We start from the raw sequence: 23,692 nt of genomic DNA, 5'->3' as shown, positions 1-23,692 counted from the left end.
GGGTGCAGGTACAGGGAGCCTGCTCCAGGCAGGGCACAGCCGGATTTGTCCCGCACACTCCCTTGGCGCTGGGCCTCGAAGGCTTCACTCCCTGGTATGCTTTTGGCAGCAGCGGTGTCTTCTGAAGTCGCTTTGACTACAGCTAATATTAAAATGAGTTTCTCTTTCCTGTGCGGCCCGCTGACTAATGAAGGGGGCGGGGGAGAGAGACAGATATCAGATGATATCCAGGGATTTGATTCTGCCGCAGCCGGTCCTCCAAGCCAGTGACGCGTCCATGGAGACAGGGTTTGTGTCCAGGGGAGTTAACACGGGCGCCTTACAAATAAAGTCTCAGCCAGCCTACAAGTTCATATCAATCATCACAACAGCAGTATCTCATTTTTCAGGTGGGGAAACTGAGGTTCAGGGAATCGGGAGACTTACCCAGGGCCATAAAATAGCAGATGAGAGTTGGAATTCAAATGCAGGCTTCTCTTTGATGCCATGACATGCTGCTATTGACTCACTACAAAGATACCTCTTTAAACCAGGAGGCTGGGCTGCCCTTGGCTGCCAGGATTGATAGGGGATCATGAGAGGCTGTTAGAAATAGGGACTTTGACCTAAATATTAAATCTGTCAGCCAGAGCATGTTCCTTCCCCCTCCTTCCTTCTCGTCCTCATCCTTCCATATCATTCTTTCCCCAGAACCATCCCCCTGCAGCTCCCTTTCTCTCTTCCATATCATTAGTTCTTCTGGGTCATTCCCATCAGAATGCCCATGTGTGTGGTGCCCCCCAGCTTTGGGGGAAAAACTCTCTCCATGCCCCATACTCCTCACCAGCCCATGTCCCATTTCGTCACTCCTCTTCAGAGCCAACCTTCTTTTTTTTTTTTTTATTTCAAATTTCAGATTATTTCTTTTTTTCCTTTTTTAAAATTGTGCTTTAGGTTTATAGCTCAAGTTAGTTTCTCATACAGAAATATATACACACATTGTTAGGTTATGTGCTGCCCCTATAATGTAACAGCACACTCCCCCGTTCCACTCTGGATTTCCCATGTCCTTTCAAACAGCTCCTGTCCCTTTCTGCCTTTTCATCTCACCTCTGGACAGGAGCTGCCCATTTAGTCTTAGAACTAAGAAGCACACTCTTCATGAGTATTATTTTATGTCTTATAGTTTTTTTTTTTTTTAGTCCAGTCTATTCTCTGTCTGAAGAGTTGGCTTTGGGAATGGTTTTAATTCTGGGTTAACAGAGAGTCTGGGGGCCATGTCTTCTGGGGTTCCTCCAGTCTCAGTCAGACTATTAAGCAGTGCCAACCTTCTTAAAAGCCTTCTTCCTCACCTCATATTCACTTTTTTAACTTTTTTCATTCACCCTTGAACCCACCCCAAGCACACCTTCTTCCTCTGATTCCTCCAAACCTGCTTTCAACAAGGTCACCTTCAACCTCCATGTTGCTAAGTCCTTGAACCCACCTTACCCTCCTCTGTCTTGACCCCTTAGCAGCATGGAACTCCTCCCACTTGGCTTCTATTTTTGCTCCCCTTACTGGCTTCTCTTTCTTTGTGTTCTCCTTCCCTAACCAACTTTTAAATGCAGGTCTTGCTCAGGGCTTCATCTAGCCCATCAATCTCCCCTCTCTCCTCTCCTTTTTGGAGGTCTCACACCCTCCTGGCATGTTAGGTATCATCTCTAAGGCCAGGAAGCCCCAAGCTCAGTCTCGCCAGAGTTTCTGGTTTAGATGCACAAATGCCCTGGATGCCTCAAACGCATCTCAAAACCAACAGGTACAAAACAGAGCTCAATTTTCCTCCGGTGCACAGCCACTCTGGAAAAGTCTGGTAGTTTCTTATGAAGTTAAACATACACACATCATATAACCCAGCAATCCCGCACCTGGGTATTTACCCAAGAGAAACAAAAACTTACTTTCACCCAAAAACCTATAAATGAATGCTCACAGGAGCACTCTATTCATAATCACCCCAAACTAGAGGCAACGAAAATGTCCCTCAACAGGTGAGCGGATAAACAAACCGTGGTTCATCCATATGGTGGGATACAGAAACAAAACCAGTTTTATCAAGTCGGACTCATAGCGACCCCATGTGTATCAGAGTAGACCTATGCGCCATAGGGTTTTCAGTGGCTGATTTTTCAGCAGTAGATCACCAGGCCTTTCTTTCAATGTGCCTCTGGGTGGATTTAAACCTCTAACTTTTCAGTTAGTAGTTGAGCACTTAACCATGTGCACTTGCCAGGACAGCCCAGCGAGATACTACTCAGCAATAAAAAGGAACCAGCTATACAGACAACCCATGCCTGAATCTCAGAGGTGCTGTGCCAAGCGAAAGAAGCCAATTTCAAGAACTTATATACTGTATGACTCCATTCAGAGGACGGTTTCAAAAAGACAAAACTGTAATGGCAAAGAACAGACGAGTGGTCACCGGGGGTTCGAGGTGAGGGAGGGTATGACTACAAAGGGGCAGCATGAGAAAGTTTTTTGGGGGGGTCTCGGAACTGTTCTGGATCCCGACTGTGGTGGCGGTTACCTGAATCCAGATGCGAGTTAAAATGCATTGAACTGTCTCCCCAAAAGGCCAGTTTTACTGTTACTGTATGATAACATAAAAAATAAAATTTAGAAATGTAAAAGAAATTTTTTTCTCCAGAAACTTCTCCCCGACAATCAAGACTCCACAGCGAGTGACTCTTAATACTCACGTTAAAAACACTTAAGGCCTCAACAAGCAAAGAAATGGGGGGAATGTGAGTTTGGTTTTCTAGCCTAGCTGAGAATTAACAATGGTAAATTCTGGCATCAAGGAGCCCTGGTGGAGCAACAGTGCTTGGTTGCTGGCTGAAGAGTTAGTGGTTCGAACCTACCTAGTGGCTCCATTGGAGAAAGACCTGGCAATCTGCTTCTATAAAGACGACAGTCTAGAAAACTCTATGGGGCAGTTTTACTCTGTCACATGCGGTCGCTATGAGTTGAAATTGGTAACAACAACAACAACAATCTGACATCACTTGCCGTGAAGGTAATAAAATAGCTAATCATATTATCATCTGTCATGTTTTCAGATGAACTATTAACTGAAGGCAAGATGTAGAAGGCCATACCACAACAGAGAAATTGTGAGAGAGTCAAGACCTGTCGGTGGAGGTTTTCCAGTGGCATTGAACAGATTGAAGACAGAATGATAAGCTTATATCTTGTTGTGGGTTGAATTATGTCTCCCCAAAAGATAGATCCAATTCCTAACCCTTGGTACCTGTGAATGTGACAATGACAAAAACCAAACCCAATGCTGTCAAGTCGATCCCAACTCTTAGTGACCCTACAAGACAGGGCAGAACCTCCTCACAGGGTTTCCAAGGAGTGGCTGGTAGATTTGAATTGCTGATCTTTTAGTGAGCAGCTGAACTGTTAACCACTGGGCCACCAGGTTCCTTCTATAAAATAAATAAATAAAATTTTTTTTTTTTTAGTGGACCAAAAAAACAAACCTGTTGCCATCGAGTTGATTCCGACTCATGACAACCCTATAGGACACAGTAGAATTGCCCCGTGGAGTTTCCAAGGGGCGCCTGGTGGAGCCTAACTGTGAACCGTTTGGTTAGCAGCTGTAGCACTTAACCAGTACGCCAGCGGGGCTTCCCTCCTAGAGTCAGGTAGGCCCTTACACAAGAGAAGAGTCAGACAGAGACACCGCGGGAAGACAGCCATGTGGAGACAGAAGCAGAAATGGAAATTATGCTGCCACAAGTCAAGGAGCACCTGAGGCTCCCAGAAGTTGGAAGGGACAAGGAAGAATTCTCCTCTAGATCCTTCAGAGTGTGGCCTTGCTGACACCCTGAATTTGGACTTCTACCTTCCAGAACTAAGCCACATAGTTTGTGGTACTTTGTTATGACAGCCCTAGGAAACTAATACACCATCTATCCAGGTATTTCTTTCTTTGTCTTTATTTTGGTGAAAATACACACAGCAGAACAGACATCCATTCATTAATTTCTACATGTGTAATTCAATAACATTGGTTACATTTCCACATCGTGCCACCATTCTCACTATCTCGACCCATATTGTTTCACCATTGACTTAGACTCAGTACCCCCGAAACTTCTCATCTTTGCTTTAGTTACTGTCAACAATTTGATCTCATAGAGATAATTCTTTCAAAGGGCGCAAGGCTCATGGAGAACATTCTTTACTAGCTTAGTGAAACAGTTGTTTAAAGATGACTTCAGGGGATAGTTTTGGTTCCTGGTTTGAAGATTTTCTCAAAGCAATAGATTCAGGGGTCATCCAGCTATTTCTTAACCCTTAGTCTTAATTTCCTCATCTGTACAATGGGAATAAAGATTCTCATGAGGCAGGACCTACTGAGAAAACACACATAACTGGCTTAGGAGGCTACCTGGCCTGAGAGAAATGCCCCCAGGAAAAGGTAGCTATTATTACTAAAAGAGGGAGTCCTGCCCTCACAGCAGCGTGTTGAGATCACTGAGTTACAAGAGTCAGCAGTGGCAGAATGCTATTATCACATAATTCCCTTCTCACCCCCTACTCTTCCGGCAGAGCAGCTGAGGAAGAGACTAGAGGGAAGGTTGAGTGCTTAACTACAGTGAGTGGATGGGATGTCTTCTCTCTCTGTCTCTCCCTTCCTCCACCCCAGTCACCCCGCCCTCCACACTCACATGCACAAACCAAAGGTTTTCTTCCCTCTATGCTTCTATTCTTGTCCTAAGTTCCGTCCATCTCCAGTTACAAGGCCGATCAATAGGGACAGGACGTTTAAGGAAGAAGACAAGAAGGAGGGAGGGGGTCAGGGAGGAGAAAACCAGGAGGCCAGGGATGAGAAGCCAGACTCCAGCAGAAACAAGGACATCGGGCTGGGCCAGGAGGGCCAGTCCAGGGGTCAGCTCTGCTTGTCCAGGCCCAGCTGGGCCGCTGCAGGCTCGGAGACTGGCAGGTCTCCTCCCTCCCTAAGGACTCAGCCTCCCCCTGGGTGAAATGGGGATGAGGATGCAATGCCTGGCACATAACACACACCGAATAAATGGTACTTGTTATTGCTATGCACTTAATAATCAGAATTTATTGATGTTGTATGGAGCCTTGTGCACAGGGCCCTCTTCATCGTCTCCCACAAACGCCACTTTGGTTGGGTTGAACACTTCCAGGGATGGTGAACTCACCCCTCCTTTCCTGCCCTGGCTTGCATAGGCTCAGGCTGTCAGGTCTCCAGGTCCAGCTAGGCTGGTTCCCTGAAAGCCTCCTGGGGTCTGCCGGCTGAGGGAATTTACCCCTGGGCAGGATGATCTCTTCTTTCCTCTAAGGCTAGTTTTCATAGAGCTGGAGCAGGTAGAGTTGGCAAGGCTTCTTTGCAGGAGTTTGCCCATGCCCCAGCTCCCGGGGTGCCAGGACCCTTCCCACCCCCCACCCAAAAGTTGCCAGTCCTGTTGAATAAATACAACTGATATCCCAGCAGCAAGAAGACACTGAACGTTCCAGAGCAGAGGGGAGCATGCTGGTAGCTGGTGAACTGCACTAGCCTGCAGGTGTGTTTTTTTTTTCCGCCTGCAGAGAAGTAGGTGCCAATATTTTTAAAATCAAGAGATTTCACATAAATATCTATCTGCCTTTTCTTGCAACATCGAAAGAGCTGGCAATATTTGGTCTGCTGTCCTGTGAGGGGGCCTCCTTTGTCCATTTCTGCACAGACCACACCATTCCCTATTGCCTCTCCTGGTCTACTTTACCCATATCTGTTATCTTCTCGGAACCTGTGGACATTTAGGTTTGCAACACCCACTAGCCCCCAAAACACTCTTCCACACTTCTTTTCTAAGCACCAACATCTGGGGGTGGGAGTGGTGATAGCTTCATAACCAGGCAGCCTGACCCCTGCCTCTCTCTTATCTCTCCTGCCATCTTGCCAGAGGAATGGGGCACGGGAATAAGCTCTTTAGATGCATTATTTCATTAAATCCTCACGACAAGCTGATGAGGTAGATATTATTTCCCCATTTCACAGATGAGAAAACTGAGGTTCAGAGAAGTTAAGGTCATCCAGCTAATCAGGAGTGGCGCCAGGATTCAAACCCTGGCTGGTCTAATAATGCCAAAACACAAATTCTATGGTGGTTCTCACCTTTGCAGAGACAACTTTCTGGACCTCACCCTAAATGTTCCAATCCAAAGCTCTCAGGGGAGGAGCTAAGGAATCAGTCATCTTAAAGAGCTCTCTCATAGGATTCTGAGTCTGGGTCAGGTTTGCACCTCAATGCTCTTAACCACTGTGTTGGAGGTGGGTCTGTCCTGCTCCAAGCATCATGAAATGATGATCTCATTCCTCCTCAAGTCCTAGTTTCATCCCAGATTCGCTGTATGGTTCAAAGCCAGCCGCTCTGCACCTGGGTTGCCCCACGTATAGGAGAAAATTGCTCCCGCCTCCTTCCTGCCTTCCAGGAATGGGAGTGAATAATGACTGGGAACAGGGGTGGTGGTGGCCCAGAGATGCTGGTGGCTGTTGTTCTCTGTGCACCAGCACCAGTCTCCTCACTCCCCATCCAGTGGGCTGCAGCTCTGTCCGCCACCTCCTCTCACCCTCTGATCTGCACTAGCTGAACCTCATTCCTGAGGCCCTGGGTTTTTGCCAGCTGCTCTGGGTCCCCCACTCCTCTAGCAGCCAAGTGCCTCTGTTCCCTCCCCTCAGACTCCTCCTGCCATCTGAGTCCCCGCTGGAGCTGAAAATAGCTGACATCAGTGATGGTGGAGGGGAGCAACCATGAATCAAAGAACTATGGAGTGGGGAGGCCTGTGGAGATCAGGTCACCCCATCCAATCAGGACATAATATAAGCTACCTGAGCTCAAGAGAGGCAGACTCACTGTCCAAGACCTGATCCCAGAAACGAGGAGTTCAGGGAGTAGGTGCCTCACTAGAGAAAGCTCAGTGGTGGAGACCGGCTGGAGCAACGGACATGCTGGGTGTAGTTGTGTAATCTCAGTTCTGTCCCCTGACCCCGACAAGCCTCAGCCACCTCATCACCTGAAAACATGAGCCTGAGGGGAGTACTGTCCCTGTAGGGGAAGCTCCATGGATTAGAGATCAGGTCTGGCTTGCTCAAAGCTGCATCCTTAGCTTGTGATATCTTGTTGTTGCTGTTAGGTGCTGTGGAGTCAATTCTGACTCATAATGACCCTATACGACAGGGTATAACTACCCCATAGTTTTCCTAGGCCATAATTTTTCTGGGAGCAGATCACCAGGTCTTTTCTCCTGCTGAGCCGCTCGCTGGTGGATTCGAATTGCCAACTTTTTGGTTAGCAGCTGAGCACTTAACCATTGCACCACCAGGGCTCTTTTGTGGAATCTTAGGCATTCAATAAACATTGGGGAATTGATTACTGTTGAATAAATAAGATCATGCACGTAAAGCCCTTAGCACAGCAGCTGACCTATAGCAAATGCTCAATAAATATTAGCTATACTATGTTTTTTTTTTTTTTTTATATTATGTTAGCAGACAATGTGGGAAGGCAATATGGAATATATGGATCATGCAATTCTCAGGGAACACCAGAACAGGTTCAGTCTGAAAACCCAGAACCTGAGACCCCTGGGGGTCCCCAGGTACCTGCTTAGGGACATAGAAAGCATCATCTGGTTGGGTCCAGTGTCTCCCTTTGCTATGTCCACCCCATCCTGCCTCTCTGGTTCCCTGGGTTGGCTTTCCCACCAGAAATTTAAAAAGGAAAAGAGAAGGAAGTCACAGTTCTTTGCTGAACTATCTAACAAGACCTAATTAATCGATAAGCCAAGCTACCGCTTTCCTGCCAACCATCCACCCAAAGAGTACTTTATCTGTGAATTTATTGCCGTACTTTTGACACCACTACAGCTAATCCCTGCCACCCACAGAGGCTGGGTGCCAAGGGGAGCTGCGAGCCACTAGTCAGGGACTGCCCTGCCACCTTACCATGGAAACAGGGGCTCAAGGCAGCCCCAGCCGCATGTTACAGGTGGGAGACAGAGGCCCAGTGAGGGAAAGAAGAGGTGCAGGTCACCCAGGTCACTTGGATGAGGCTGAGGAACTGCGGCTCTTCCTTGCCCCCTCTGGGCCTGTGTCCCTTCATGAGTATGCTCTGCCCCACTTCTGTGTCTGTGTCTCAGTCCCTCCTATGACAGAGATGATCGTCGCCTTGCTGGGACTGAAGGGGCACCACGAGGCCCTGAGGAGGCCCTGGGTGGTGCAAATGGTCAAGAACTTGACTACTAGCCAAAAGGTTGGTGGTTCGAACCCACCCAGAGGAGCCTCAGAAGACAGGCCTGGCAATTTGCTTCTGGAGGTCACAGCCTTAAAAACCCAAATAGGCAGTTCTATTCTGACACACGGGGTCACCATGAATCTGAATCTACTTGAAAGCAACTAACAACATCAAGCCCCTGACTATCAGCACCCCAGCCAGGACCTAGCAGCTGGCCCAAACATCAGAACCCCAGCTCAGAAAGGGGCCCTTGACCAGAGTCATAAAGGTGAGGACAGCCCAACAGATCAGAAAATGGGCTGCAACCCCTAGAAGGCCTGAAGATCTGGCTCCCACCCTGGGCTGCTAAGCGCAGCAGGACTTCAAGGAGGCCTTGTACTAACTGGACAGCCATATCCCAACAGCAGAGGTCACTGAGATGACCACACTGTCTAGGCACATGGGTTAGAGAAAAGGTACAGAAGCACAATCCCTGACCCCTGACTCACACCATAGTGGCCATATATCTGGTAGTTTCCAGAACATTCCAGAGCTTAAATATTGGGGAATCCCGATTGGGGGAGGGTTAGAAAACACGGGAGTTGGAACCCCAGCCTCCTGCATGTGCACCTGTCACACCCCATCTGCCAGCCCTGAAATATGCCTGCCTTGCACCTGACTCCTACTTCACGATCCACTTGCCTTTGCCTTTGTCCAGCTGGAATCCATACATGTCATCAAAATAAAATAAAACGCAAGCACAAGCTGAAAACGAAAGTACCCTACTGCCCCTGCCCAGCCCCCTCCCCAGGCGCAGTCGCTGTGAACAGTTAGTGAACACGCTTTTGGCCTTTTTCCCACCCCGTGATGTTTTTCCTGTAAAGCGTCTTCCTGATGCGTATACTACACAGAACGTACATGCATAGTCATGTTGTATATTTTATAAAAATAGGTTTATGCTGTACACACTATACGGCAAATTGCTTTTCTCACTCACCAGTAATTATAAACTTGAGCAGCATTTAGAGCCTGCTGTGGAGAGACGCCCAGGGTATGTCGTCTCAGCTGGGCTCTGAGTGCAGCCCCCGCCCGCGCCTGCCTGGGCCGTGCTACTGGCCCTGATTATGGTCCAACCTCCCTGGGTTTCAAATCTGTCCTCCCTCAGCCTGCCATAGAGCCTCCGATTCCATTATTGTATTCAACAAACACCTTTTTTTTTTTTGTTACACGAATTATATACCAGGTGCCGTTCTGAGTGCTTCACAAACTTTAACTCATTTAACTCATTAACCCTCACTACAATCCAATGATAACGATCGCAATCAACCCTATTTTACAGATGGGGAAACTGAGGCACGAAGTGGCACTTGTCCAAGGCTCACAGTCAGTGGATGGCAGAGCCAGGAATCAAACCTAGGCCTTCTGGCTCCAGAGCCCCTACTCCCAACCATTAAACCAGTAGGTCTCAACCTTGAGTGTGCATCAGAATGTCCTGGAGGGCTTGAGAAAACTCTGACTGCTGGGCCCACAGCCTGGAGTTTATGATGCAGTTTATGGGCCTGAGAATCTGCACTTCTAGCAAGCTCCCAGGTGATGCTGATGATGTCTTATAGGACCACACTTGGGAAACCCCCGCATCACATTACACTGCCCCATATGACTCTCTCTCTGGGGTTACCTAGTGATGGGTGCCTCCCTAAGCCTCTCTCCTGAGTACAGACCAGGGTGTTATGTAGATAGCTTAGGATAAAGCCTTGGCTCCAACAGACCACAACATCGTCCGTCAAATGAACAAATGATCCAAGCCAGTGTGGAACCGTTTAACCATCCACGATCTAAATGGTTTCTGGGAACCAAAGGCTGCTTTTACCTCCTGTGACAGTCTTTGGCCTCCCCAAAAAGTGTCTTCCGAACATATTTTTCCCCAAAGCTGTACAGTAAAGGATTAACTCAGCAATTCTGGGTCGTCCACAACCTGCACATTCCAAAGACAGGTTTGGTTCTCACCTGGCTCCTTGGAAATGTCTCTAAACCCTTGGAATATCCTGCCTGATAAGAGTCTCTTTGTTTACCCGGGGCCTTGGGCCATGCCAGAAAGTCTATGCTAACAACGTGATTTATGGTGGGGTGGAGGGGGGCCTTGGGCCATGCAGTACCAGTGTGATCTCTGGAGGGGCTGGAGACTAAGGTCAGCCACATGGTGGTCAGCCATGTTTATGTGACTGGTCTACAATAAAAACCCTGGATGCCAAGGTTTGGTTGGCAGTACTCCATACCACACATCCTTGCTGGGAGAAGTAAGCTCTGTCCATGACTCCACTTGGTGAGGACAACTAGAAGCTTGCTCCTGGTCTCTCCTGGACTCTTCTCTATGTGCCTTTTTCCGTTGCTGATTTTATCTGTATCCTTTCATTGTAATAAACCATAACCATGAGTAGAACAGCTTTGCTGAGTTCTGTGTGAGTCCTTCTAGTGAATCACTGAACTTGGAGATCTCTGAACACAAGAGCTCATTTGCTGGGTAAATGGACAATTACAAAACTCCTGTGTGCATCAGCATTAGGCTTTAACCCAAGCTCTGCCCACATCGCCGGCCGGGCTTATCCCCTGCAAGCCTCCCAGCTTCCCTATAGCTAGAGGCAGCCCAGACTCCACCCAGGACACTGACGGTCCACACATTCCCCTCCCTCCATGCAATTCTTCTGTGCAGCCCCAACCAACATAGGCAGCCCCTTGCCCATCAGGTAACAACCTGGGCTCTGCCTCCATGCACCCCCTTCACTGCTCCCCAGGTCTTACCTGCCAATGACCTCGATGTTGGAGATGGCGTAGAAGTATTTGTAGAGGTTCTCCCGCTGCACGTAGGTGCCGCCCAGCGCTGGGCGCAACAGCCGCATGCGCAGGTCCGTGAAGGTGAAGAAGTCCTTGAGGCCTTTGGCACTCTCCAGCCGTGTGTAGAGGTTGTCCATGTTGCGCAGGTCGGGGCCAGCAAAGATGGCGAAGCGGTCCCGCACCTCGAAGCGGACATGCTTCTCCTTCTTGGAGCCCGCCCAGCGCGAGTACTCCTCGGTGCACAGCACCCGGTGGGCGCTGGAGGACGACAGGTCCCGGGCCCGGCGGGCGGGCATATGGAAGGCCTCCATGCAGTCCTCGGCGTAGAACTGGTAGGGCTGCCACGTGCGCCCGTTGTCCAGGGACTTCTCCAGGACCATGACGGTGGGCCGGCCGTACTCGAAGGTCACCACCACGTCATCTGTCAGCTCCACACTCTTATTCCAGGAAAGGGTGATGTTGGCTTCCAGCGGGCTGGGGTAGCGGCTCCACGTGACGCTCTGCCAGTATGTGGCCAGCCCCTCATCCTCTTTGTCGAACATGAGAAGGGGTGGGTGGGCCAGGTCTGGGTTGGAGGCATCGCACTCGTTGCTGCAAAGGTATGGGTTCTCCTGCAGCGGGCAGAGGAGAAAGGAAGGTTGGGCCTTGGCTGCTCAGGAGGGCTGGGAGGCCTCCCTCTACTGCCTGCTGCCCACGTGCCCAGGCACTGGCCCAAGGGGTACAGAGTCTGTGTCCTAATGTCCCGGCATCAGGAAGTCTCCCAGGTGGGTAATTTGTCCCCATTTCTACCACTTTTCCTCAGAGCACAAAACCATGCTTTACTCTACGGCTTCCCAAGAAAGCATGTTCATCCCTCCTCTTGGTCCATGGGTGGTGCAGAGTTAATGCACTTTGCTGCTAACCAGAAGGGTGGACGTTCCAGTCCACCCAAAGGCACCTCGAAGCAAAGGCCTGGCGATTTACTTCCGAAAAATCAGCCACTGAAAACCCCACGTAACACAGCTCTACTCTGACACTCATGGGGTTACCATGAATTGAAGTTAACTTGATGGAAACTGGCTTGGTTTAAATACAATCAAGAAGGGAGGGTGTTACTTCAAAGTCCCCTGTGGCTCCCCACTGCGGGCAGGATGAAGTCCTAACTCTTCAACAGCTGGCCCTGGCCTGCCCTCCCACCACATCTGTGGCCACCTGGGCTGGGTACACCTGAACCACACTTGTCCTCCAAGCACTGCTTGTCCTGCCTCGGAGCCTTTGCAGAAGTCCTTCGCTTTCCTTGACTGGCCCTTGACTCTCTGCCTTGAAAGTTCCCACTCACATTCTTGACTCTTTAAACTCTCCTACACAGATGCCTCCCCAAGCCCTTTGAAAACTACCATTCGCAGCAGCAACAGTAGCGCTGGTGGTAGAAGTCAGTCAAGACTGCCATTTGTCCAACTGCTGCCCGATGCTAGGCATTGCGCTAAGGACTTCATGATCTCAGTTCTCTCATATTTATGATCTCCCCTCCAATCAGAAAGCAGGTGCATCATCTCCACATTCAAGATGAAGAAACCCAGGCCCAGGAAGGTGGAATCCCTTGCACAAGTCCCCAGCCCGGAAGAGAAGAGCCAAACCTAGCTGGTCTGATGCATCCTGACTGATTGTCACATCTTTGTCTGGCTCGCAGCATGTGCTCATCTCAGTTGTAGCCCTGGGCACATGGGAAAGATGCTGAGTGTTAGCAGGTTGCCTCCCTCCCAAGGGGTATGTCTTCGTGGCAAGTCATTTCTGGGTTCTTGGCATGTGCCAGGCAGGTCCCTCGTAGGGGACACTGGCAGAGGACTGCAGGGACCACCCCCTTACCTGCTTACTGTCCTTCCACCCTTCCTCTGACACAGATATGTCTGACATGGGCCTACTCTCCCCTCCCCCATGAAGGCCACTAGAAGGCTGCTCAGCCCGCTTCCCCCCACCCCTCCCAGTGGGTACCAGGTGAGGTTTTCCCTCCACGGCGGCTCAAACCCATTTCCTTGTGTCTGGTCCAATGTGCGAACTCACATGGGAGGCCTGAAAATGTCACTAATAGCCACACTGTGCCCTAGACCACTTGCAGCCCTTTTTGATGAATATTTCAGGTCTCTGGTTTGTTCAGAGACAAAACGGTTTGGATCTGAGTGAAAACCTCTCACTCTGAAATAAGCCATTCGGCTCCCAGAGGGGAAGTGGGCTCATCGCCTTCTGAAGGGCTAGATGACAGTCCGCTACCCCTCCCTCCACCATGTGTCGCTCCAGCCGGGCCTCAGGCCACTGGCTTTGATCTGCTACAGCAGAGGACAAGCTCCCAAGCTGCCATGGCTCCTCCATGGGCAAGGCTGGCCCTGGGGCCTACTGGGGCATGTTCTGCAAAGCCCTCCTTGGTCAAAACAGTTCTGTCCTCAGCTCTCCATGACACCACTATCCACCACACCTGGCCTGGCTCTCGGTGATTCAGGGGACCCACAAACCTCTGGGTGGAAGAGGCACCATCAAGACCAATGCCTCATTGTACAGATGTGGAAACTGAGGCCCAAGGCCTCCTTGAGAGCAGGTGGTATTTCTGAGGAAGAGCCTGATCTGTCCTGGACAGGTGTAGTGGGGTCCCGCAAAGCTGGTGTGCTCACAGGTACCACGGCCAGGAAGGTGCCTGCTCTGAGCTTCCTCATACCCTGGCTGGGCGACCTGGGCAGGTCACCCTAAATGAGGTGGGGGCTGAGATGCCCCAAGGGGATAACTCAATGGCCAACAGGGGCAAGACCTGGTGATGAGAGGGTAGCAGCAGAGTGGTGGGGCCTGAGGAGGCAGGCCTGACTTGTGAGGGTGAGCCTACTCCCTAGACATCATCACAGCCCTTAGCAGAGGCTGCTCTGAGCTCAGAGCTGGAATGGGCTCTGCTTGTGTCCTTAGGGGCCGAGCAGTGGTGGACAACTGCCCTAAGAGCTCATACCTGAATGGTGGGAGGTGGGAAGGGGTGGGAAGACACAGTCTGCAACCAGGCATGGGGCTTTCTCTCTTCCCCCAGCCCAGCAACTGCCCTCTTCCCAGCGCCCCAGTTCTGCCTTCTCTTACTGCCCTTAGAGCCCCATCACAGGGTAGGAGGAATGGCTCAGAAGGGTGAGACTGAATTGTGAATTTTTGGCAATTTCCCCAGAGGTTCTCTCTAGAGCCCTTCTCCTTGTCTGGTTTCTTGGTACGCTGACACCAGGTGGCTTCACACTGCCCTGTCCACATGGAAAGCACTTTATTAACCCAGTCATTGAAGGCTGTCCCTTTTGTCAGGCTGCCTCATTCACCCTTGTCTCTGAGCTTTTGATCCTGCAGTCACTCTCCTTCCTCCCAATTTTCAGAACTCTCCTACCACACACCTCCTCCAGAAAGCCTACCCTGCCTGGCTCAGTCTTTGAACGCAGTTACCTCATTGTCCATCATAGGGTTGTTAGTGTGCTTATCTGGGACAGTGTAGTGAAGTCTCTGTATGGGGCCTAGACCTCAGTAACTGCTTACTAAGTTACAGTTGTTATTACTATCATATATTAATTATAATAATAATTATGTTAATATCAATATATCTCATATTAAGTGTTGATATTATTCCCTGCAGACCTCCAACTGCTCTTAGCTGCCCACATCTCGTCTTTTCCTTGGTCCTTCTTTGTTCCTCTACCTTACCTTCCCCCACCTGCCTGGGCCTCCTGGTCCCCAGTGGGTATCCAGAACGCCAGGGTCCTCATAGGATCCCTCCCAGCTCCCAGCTCTGACCCTCCTGTCTGTCATCGGGAAGACTGACACGGCTCTGGCAGGGGATGGGAGCCCCAACCTGGCTGCCAATGCCTGGCTGCCCTAACCTGCTCGGCCTCCGCCCCCCGGGCCTGGGAAGCAGATGGTCAGAAGCTAATGAATCAGCCTGTGTACTTACCAGCCCCGCGCCTGCTGCCGAGCGGGCTTAATCAACAGCGAGTACAATAAATAAATCCCAAGCCGACGCCAACACAATTCTCTCTCTCTCTCTCTCTTTCTCTCCTTCCCCTCTCTTATTTCTCCTTCCCTCCCACCTCAGGATCTTGGAATTCATTTAACCATTTAGATGTTGCGGGAATATCGTGTCTCCTTGCTAACATCAACGCTGAACTGACGGTCCTTTCCAAACACACCATTTGCTGGCACTCTCACTTTCCTTCTGTTCCTTACTAGAGAGAATTCCGAGCATCCAGCCTGGGTTTAGGAGCTGGGTTTACTCCCAATATCCCACGACCCTGAGCATTGCATCTGACATCTGATAATGGGTGTGTGAGGGATGGGGCTTGTCCCCCCAAGGGCGGGCAGGTGCTGTTCTGCACATTCCCACTCACCTCCATGGGATCAGATTAACTAATAATGAAAAAGGACAGTCAAAACAAAGTGACCTAAGACAGGGGAGAAAAGGCCACAATGTCTGAGACATAACCCTAACCTTTTAGGATGACACCAAACCCGACCTTTGACATTATCAAAAGCAGGAATTGTTTCTTAAAACATTCTATGGATTTTTTTTTTTTAATCATACCCCTGATAAACGCCATGGACCTTTCTCCAGAAAAATGCTGTAGCGCACCGTATTTTCCATACAAATTCAAGGAGTTCATGGTGCTTCATCCTAGAGACTACAATCCCCATCCTTTAGGAATTTCTAGAGGTTAGGAATTCCCATCCTGGAGGCTAGACCAGCTTGGAGTAATGGAGTAGTTAGGGGAAAAAGCTTCGGAGTCCAGATGCCCTGGGGTTCAATCTCAGCTCCACCCCTTGAGGCTGTGTGATCCTGAGAAAGTTGCTGAACTTCTCTGAGCCTCTGATTTCTCATCCAGTATTATGTGAGATGATACATATGAAATGTCCCCAGATAGTAGCAATTCTTATTAAATAGTAGAAGTTCCTGGGTGGTGCAAATGTCTGTGCTCAGCTACTAACCAAAAGGTTGGTGGTTCAACCCCACCCGCAGGCACCTCAAAAGAAAGGCCTGGTCATCAGCTTCTGAGAGGTCACAACCATGAAAACCCTACGGGGCAGTTCTACTCTGCACACCTGGAGTCGCCGTGAGTTGGAATAACTCAGCAGCAACCGACTTGGTTTATTATTCTTATTAAACAGCAGTTTCATACCCTTTGGCTTTTGGCCTCTCCCAGCAGCCTTCCGGCGGGGGGAGATGTGAGGCTGAGACCCCCAGGCTCATTACTGGTGAAGCGGAGAGGTTTTTCCTGTGGACCGCTTTGAGGACTGCCGGCTTGGAAGAGTGTACTGATGACAGCACCCCTGAGTGCCCACCACCCACCAGGCCTGGCCCAGGCACTTCACAGCCATCCGCTGTGTCCCCTGCACGCCCCAGGGAGGGAGGTCATCGCCATTTCACAGGTGAGACGCTGAATGCATGCTGGCTCTATCTCATTCTCCTGGACCCTGTGGGACCTGACCTTGCGACGTCTTAGGGAAAATGGAGCCCATTGTATCTGCTATACCCTATCTCTACGGACACATAGAGGCAAATCACCTCAAAGGTTAGGCAGTATATTTAGAAGGGAGGGTGGGGGTGCAGGGTGAGGAGAAGGAAGCCAGGTGGGACTGACAGCACCAGAGAACCAGGACAGGATGCGTCCCCTACGTGGACCCTAAGCAGGAGATGCCTGGCATGGAATATTCTATGGAGAAACCATTTTATGCCACGCTTTTCAAACCTCGTTATGCTCTCTTAAATGGTTTCGCTTTTATGTGATTTTCTGTGCAGAGGGTGCAGTTGGAGTCAGAGGCCAGGTTGTAAACACTGTAGACAAGCTGCGGGCAAAAAATATAATTGAACGGGAAAGCAAACTATTAGCAGGCACAGAGTTAACTGTGCCTGTGGGAAGCCTGCCTGTGTGGACTTCCAAGCCCCTAAATAAGGAGCCTGTGGAGGGGCAGTAACTGGGACTGTAACAAAGTGCCAGGGAGAAGAATAAGCAACTTTAGGAGGGCTGGCTTTGTACCCCAAACCTGCGGTGAGACGAAGTATCACAGCTGTACGTCGATGTAGACAGGTTTGGATAATCTGCACAGCAGCATGCCAGGGCATGGTGGGAGGGCTGAGCCTTGCAGCTGGGTGACCAGGTACAGAGCCTCTCTCTGCCACTTGTCAGCTTGGGAGGGTCAGTCAACTTCTCTGAGCCTCAGTTTCTCCCCTGGAAGGCAGGGTTCGTGAGGGTAGTGGCCTTGTCTGCCTCTGCGCCCACTGGAGCCCCAGAACCTGGCACTCATCAGGAACTCAGTATCTTTGTTGCATAAATGAGATGACATCCAATGAGGTTGATAACGCTGACTTCACAGGGTAGTTTTAAGAATCACATTAGGTACCACATGGGAAACACCTGCTTGTCAGAACCACGTCATGACTGTCCCCCAGCCCCGCAGCTCCAGCAAATACTAAAGAACACCAAACCAGTTGCCATGGAGCCAACTCTGACTCATGGTGACCCCATATATGTCAGAGCAGAGCTGTGCTCCTTTGGGTTTTCAGTGGCTGATTTTTTGGAAGTAGATTACCAGCCCTTTCTTCTAAGGTGCCTCTGGGTGGATTCAAACCACCAACCTTTTCGTTAGCAGCTGAGCACATTAACCGTTTGCACCACCCAGGGACTGAGCAAACATTAAACCCCACCATTTATGGAGCAAGCCCTCCCTCATGCCTGGCCCTCTGCTGATATTGGATCCACATCGCCACCCTGGAGGATGGGACCCTGCTTGACAAATGACAAGAACGAGGCTCAGAAAGGCCAGGCAACTTCTCAAGACCACACAGGCCCAAGGTGGGACAGGAATCCAAGGAGTTGGTCTCTGAGCTGAGGAGCCTCGACAAGCCCACCCTTCACCCAAAAGGGAAAGGACATGGCTACCCCCAATCTCGAGCCACTCTCCCGCAGACTCCGGTTCCACCCGGGAAGCAGACAGCCCATCGCTCTGCACCCAGGCGTGTGGGCAGACCCGAGGAACAGTTTAGCAGCTGACAGATTTTTTTTTGAACCTGTCTGCCGAGTTGCCAATTGAAGTCATCTCATCCTCAGCCCTGTCACCTCAACTGGGGCTGGAGGCAGCTGCCTCGTCCAAAGTGGGTGGCAGGAGGCTGCCAAGGAGAGGCCCCGGAGTAGGGTGCTGCGGGGGAGAAACCTGGAGCATCAGTATCATCTGAGAGTTCCAGGGGGTGCCGAGGGGATGGGCGCTGGCAACACAGCTCCTGTTCTTGCCAACTGGATTTAGAGAGGTGAAAGGGTGGGGGGCGGGGAGCAGAAAGGCAGCCAAGCTTGCTCTCTCCTCCTACCCTGGCCACCGCTTCTGGAAGCTCGTTTGGGGGAAACGCTTCCAGACTGGGCAGGGGTGTAAATCAATTATAAGTACTTGATCCAGGGGAGGTAGCACAAATGGTTTGCACTCAACTACCAATCTAAAAGTTGGTAGTTTGAATCCACCCAGCGGCACCATGGAAGAAAGGCCTGGTGAACTGCTTCGTTCAAGAAAACTCTATGGAGCAGTTCTACTCTGTAACACCTGGGGTTGCCATGAGTCTGAACTGACTTGAGGACAACAGGTTTTTGGTTTGGGACCCATGGCATCATGCAGGTGGGACTCAGGGCAGTGCCCCAACCCTATGGGCAGCCTCAGGTGAGGCCTTACCCTGAGTCTCAGTTTCCCCATTCATGAAGTGACCTAATAGAAATGGGTTGTCCCGCTCCTGTCTGACATTGACAGCCCCCCAAATCTAACTTCTGAGTGCTCCTTTGGCCCCCATGCCTCTCAGAGGAAGGGCACAGAACACACCCTCCCACTCCAGGGAGAAAAGCCGGGGTGCCGAGGGAATTCTCCCTAACAAATTATTTCCTATTTATTGGTAAGAAAAGTTGCAGCTGGGATAAATTATTAACAAAGTGGAAACGGAGACTCTGTTCAGAGCTGATTCTAATTCTAGCTGCTCTGATCATCTCTAACGCTCTCCTCTCCCGCCCCCCTCAGCTAGCCACCTGTCATTCTCTTGTGGTTTCATTGATCCTTCTCCCTCTGGCTCTCTCCGCCTCTAACTCCCTTTTCCTCCCCACCTTGCAGGCTTCTTTCCCCTTCCTTTTTTCGGTTTCTTTTCCACCAGAAGCCCTGGACACCATCAAGGTCACCGGTGGCTGGCTAGGAGGGTGCGGAGGCATCTCCTCCCAGGTCGTGAATCAGCGGAAACCGCCCTGCCCCGCCCTGCCCAGGGCTCGGGGCAGGAGCTGCATCTGGCCTGGGAGGCTTTTTTATTGTTTTATTTCTCTTTGGAGCAATTTTCCTCCCAGCCCCAAGCAATTACTCAAGCAGAGGAAAGCTAGCGAGCCTGGGTGAGGCTTCTACCTTGGAACTCACTCAACTTGGGAATGAGACCCCAGAAGCCAGGGCAATGGTTCCCCACCCCCAGAACCTGACCCTGAATGGGCCAGAGGGCTCACTTCCTGGACCCAGAGTGTCAGGCCAGCCAGGCTGCTCAGGCTGCTCCTGGACCTGCCCTTAAACAACAACAAAGTTGCAATCAAGTAGATTTCAACTCATGGTGACCCTCATGTATTACAAAGTAGAACTGCTAGGTAGGGAGTTCTTGGATGAAATCTTTGCAGAAGCTGAGTGCCAGGATTTTCTTCCTCAGTGCCACTGGGTGGGTTTGACCCACCAGCCTTTAGGCTAATAAACCAAACCAAACCCGTTACCGTCGAGTCGATTTCCGACTCATAGCGACCCTAGAGGACAGAGTAGAGCTGCCCCACAGGGTTTCCAAGGCTGTAATCTTCACAGAAGCTGACTGACACATCTTTCTCCCGGCTGGTGGGTTTGAACCATTGACATTTTGGTTAGCAGCCAAGCACTTTAACCACAGCACTACCAGGCTCCTTTAGGCTAGTAGTCAAGCCCTGTTTGCCCCACCCAGGGACCTTGGCCCTTCTCTTGTCCTTGACTAAGTGTAATTCAAGAAAATGGATCTTAGTTTTTGAGTTACCCAGAACAGCTCTCCACACTGCTCCACTTGCCCAAATTTTGAGGTGAAAAGGGAGCTTTAGGCCTTTTGTTTCAACCCTGCCCACAATTGACCACCTTCTAGAACCTTCTGTGACTAAGACTGAAGTCTAGGAGAGCAGGGACTGGGTGTCACCCACTTTAGCACCATATTTCCCGAAACTAGTTGCCATCAAGTCAACTCCGAATCACGGTGACCCCCTGTATGTCAGAGTAGAATTGTGTTCCGGGGGATTTTCAATGGCTGGTTTTTCACGAGTAGATGGCCAAGGCTTCTTCGAAGGCAGCTCTGGTTGGACTCGAACCTCCAACCTTTCTGTTAGCAGCCGAGCATGTTAGCCACGTGCACCACCTAGGGGACTCCTTGCACACAGTAGCATTTGATAAACATTTCCAAATTGTGTGAGGACCTTAAAAAATGGGATACAATGATGTTTGCTGAGTGCTTACTATGAGCCAGGTATGGTACAGTGCAGTACAATAAATTTGCTAGCTCTCACTGTATCTCCATCACTCTGGTGAGGAGTTGAAGCTCAGAGAGGCTAAGCCATCAGCCCCACATCACCAGGTAGGACTGGGTGGTTAATAGGGGAAGTGAAAAGCAGCCAGCTGTGGGGTCATGGATGACCTAAGATCTGAGGTCTGTTTCTGGGATTCTGGACTAAGAGCCCAGTGGAGACTCCCCAGCTCCTCAGAGCTCCTTGCCCTAACTTGGGCTTCCTGAACACCCCCAGCCAGTAAGCCTTTCTGACAACCTGGGGGTATTGGGCTGCCTCAAGGGAACCAGCTGTCCATGAAAGGGCCAGAGGGGAAGTCAAGGTCAGGGGCAAAATCCTGCGTGGGTATGCATGGCCTACAGCAGAGCCAGAATGGCTGTCTTTCCCCATCAGCTGAACAGCAGGTGGGGGAGAGAAGGGTGAGAAAACAGGGGGTATCTTGCCATAGGTAATGGCTAGACGAGGGTTAATCTCTCCAGGAACTTAAAATTTTATTCTTCAAAGAAAAAAAAAAGGATAACTTCTGCTTTGCCCTGGGCATATGTGGATTCTTCCCACAGCCAGATTTCCAGGAATGTTTGGGGTGGGAAATTCTATCCCAGCTGAACAGTGCCTGTGCCAGTCCCTCCGGCCTCCCACAGCCCCTATTGCAGTGCTCACATAACCAGCCAGACACACAGGAGCCTCTATCTCAGACAGGGGATGATGCCCGCTCCATTTGCATACCCCCAGTGACCAGAAACTCACTACTGTACGAGGCAGCTAGCCCACCCTGCACTGCTCCCTTGTTAGAAAGTTTGGGGGTTTCCTTCAGCTTGCACGCCTCATGTATCGTCTGTTCCAGGTTCCTTTCTTTAATATTTTTGGGTCCTGCTTTCTCTTTGGTTATGCTGTAAACATCTTCTACTTGATTAGGAAAAGAAGAGAGGGAGGTCGGGATTAGCCCCTGCCCTTCTCCTCCTCCAGCCCAGGAGCTCAGTGATCCTCAAACGCTTCCCTGCCATCGGCAGCGGGGGGGGGGGGGGGGGGGGGGTGCTCAGCCACTTCCTAGTGTCCTCCTCCCCCCACAGGCTCACTCGCTCAGCCTGTGAGCGCCCCAGCCTCTCTCCGCTCCTCTTGCCCAGCCCCACTCTCCATTCAGGCAGGGCTGGCCACCCAACAGCGCCACACTTTTGTTTAAGACTTAAAAAAAAAAAAGGAAAGGAAGGAAGGATGAAAGGAAGAGAGAGGGAGAGGGAGGAAGGGAGGGAGGGGGAGGGACGGAGGGAGGGAGGGGCACGGAGAGGAGGAGAGAAGCGGTATCCAGAGCAGCCCAGTAAAGTGCATTATTGATTCAGGACTTAGAAAATGCTTAGAGAGTAGGAAAATCGTCCTGCTCTTTAAAAGCTTGTGCAAAGCATAAGCTAGACACAGGCAGCCTTCGCAAAGAGGGCCTGCTCTGCTGACATAAATATTTTATCATGGAGGAAAAAAAAGTGGCTTGGAGGATTTCATTGCAGGGGGGAGGGGGCTGGGCAGTAGTGGCCCCTCCAAGGGGGCTGGTTGGAGTGCTCAGGGCAGCTGCCCTTCCTGGGGTCCCTGGGGCCTCTTCAGAGTCCCCCTCTTTTCCCCTCTGGGAGGGCTGGGTGAGTTTGAGCCTGATAGCAAAGGGAGAGAGAGAGAGAGAGAGACTGAAACTCAGTCCCCAGCAGCCCACTCTCCAAATCTTTCCCCTCTGCCCACCTCTGCCCTGCTCCTGAGTCCCTTCTCCACCTGCTTCCAGAATGTTCTTTGTAAAACACCAATCTGATGTCCTTCCCTTGCTGAACCCCCGCATCCTTCTGGCAAAGTCCAATCTCTGATGCTGGCTCTGCTCACCTCCCTCTCCCCCGCCACCTCCCATGTCCCCTCCCCAGCTCATGCCCCTTCCCGCCTTGTTTTCTACCCTCCAGTCTCTCTCCTTTCTTTTTTAATGCCTACCCCTTCCCACCCTGAGCTTTCACAATGGGGTGCCTTCTAGCTGGAGGTTCCCCACCTGTACTCCATTGCACGCTTCTGCTTAAACATTCCTTCCTCAGGGAACACTTTCCTGCCACCCTCACACCCCAGACCCGTTTCCCTCAGTGACTTCTCTGGATAATGCCTGGTGTGGTCTGTGTCCCCTGCACACTGTGAGCTCCGTGGAGCAGAGGCGAAGCCTAGACATGCAAGATGCTCAATGAAGGGTCCTCTCTGAGTATACCCCACTCATAAGGACATCTCAGGAGTGGACACCACACCTGGATGGATAAGGCCTACCGGTGCGAAAAACCACAAGCTAAGATCCTTGAGGTCTCTGGGAGTTAAGAGGTCACTGAGTAGAGGAAAGAGTAAGAAGTTGCACACCTGGGCTCACCTGGTGCGTCACTCTATGGATGAAGTGTTTCATGGGGGTGGGAGTGGCAAGGGCAGGCTGGTAACGTTTCATTCATTTATCTAATCAGTTATTCATGAACTCTACCCGAATGTCCTCTGTGGGCAAAGTAGCACTGGAGAAGCAGCTTCTAGACCTCATTGCTCGTGAAAATACCTGGGATGGGTAGGGGCGTTAAACTAGTCCTGGCCCCTAAGGCCAGAATTCTCTCCAGATTGAAAGCAGATCAGCCAACTAACCAAAACCCTCTGGAGGTGATTCAATCGCCAGCCAGGTTTGGGGGTCTGTTATGGTTGATGCAAAGAAGAGTATCAAAGCCATGACATGGGCCCTGTTATTACCATCATGTCCACTTTACAGGTGAGGGAACTGAGGCCCCCAGCAGCTCAGCCACTTGCTCAAGGCCACGTTTCTAACTTGGGCACCTTACCTCCTTAGCAGGAGCATTGAACGCTAGGCTGTGATCACAGGAGAAGTCACCTATAGCCTGGTCCCTGTGGACCCAGCAGGTAGTCAGGAGGGCTTTTCAAGGGAGATGGAATTTCAGCTGGGCCCAGAAAGATGTGTGTGTTGGGGGGACAGACATGGACAGGTCAGGTATGAACAGGTGGAAGGATATTTGGCAAGGTTAGGAGGAAGAAGAAGCCCTAGGTAGAGGGACTGAGCAAAGG

The 23,692-nt window shown here is 50.7% G+C and overlaps 1 protein-coding gene across 7 annotated transcripts in view; it reads right to left on the bottom strand.

The window, feature by feature from the left end:
- NTNG2 (netrin G2) overlaps positions 1–23,692 on the bottom strand; it is an 85,755-nt gene that overhangs the window by 44,307 nt on the left and 17,756 nt on the right. For 6 of the 7 annotated variants that reach the window (XM_049896092.1, XM_049896086.1, XM_049896089.1 and 3 more), the window contains one exon: positions 11,052–11,695. In XM_049896092.1, coding sequence (XP_049752049.1) covers positions 11,052–11,695 — 644 coding nt within the window. Of the gene's footprint in view, positions 1–11,051; positions 11,696–12,700; positions 12,782–23,692 lie in introns of those variants that run through there. The other variant, XM_049896091.1, reaches the window with a different exon arrangement.

This window comes from Elephas maximus, chromosome 9 (genome assembly GCF_024166365.1).
Source record: "Elephas maximus indicus isolate mEleMax1 chromosome 9, mEleMax1 primary haplotype, whole genome shotgun sequence".
In the NCBI taxonomy this organism is placed as follows: Eukaryota; Metazoa; Chordata; class Mammalia; order Proboscidea; family Elephantidae; genus Elephas; species Elephas maximus.
This window is presented reverse-complemented; position numbering and strand designations above follow the sequence as displayed.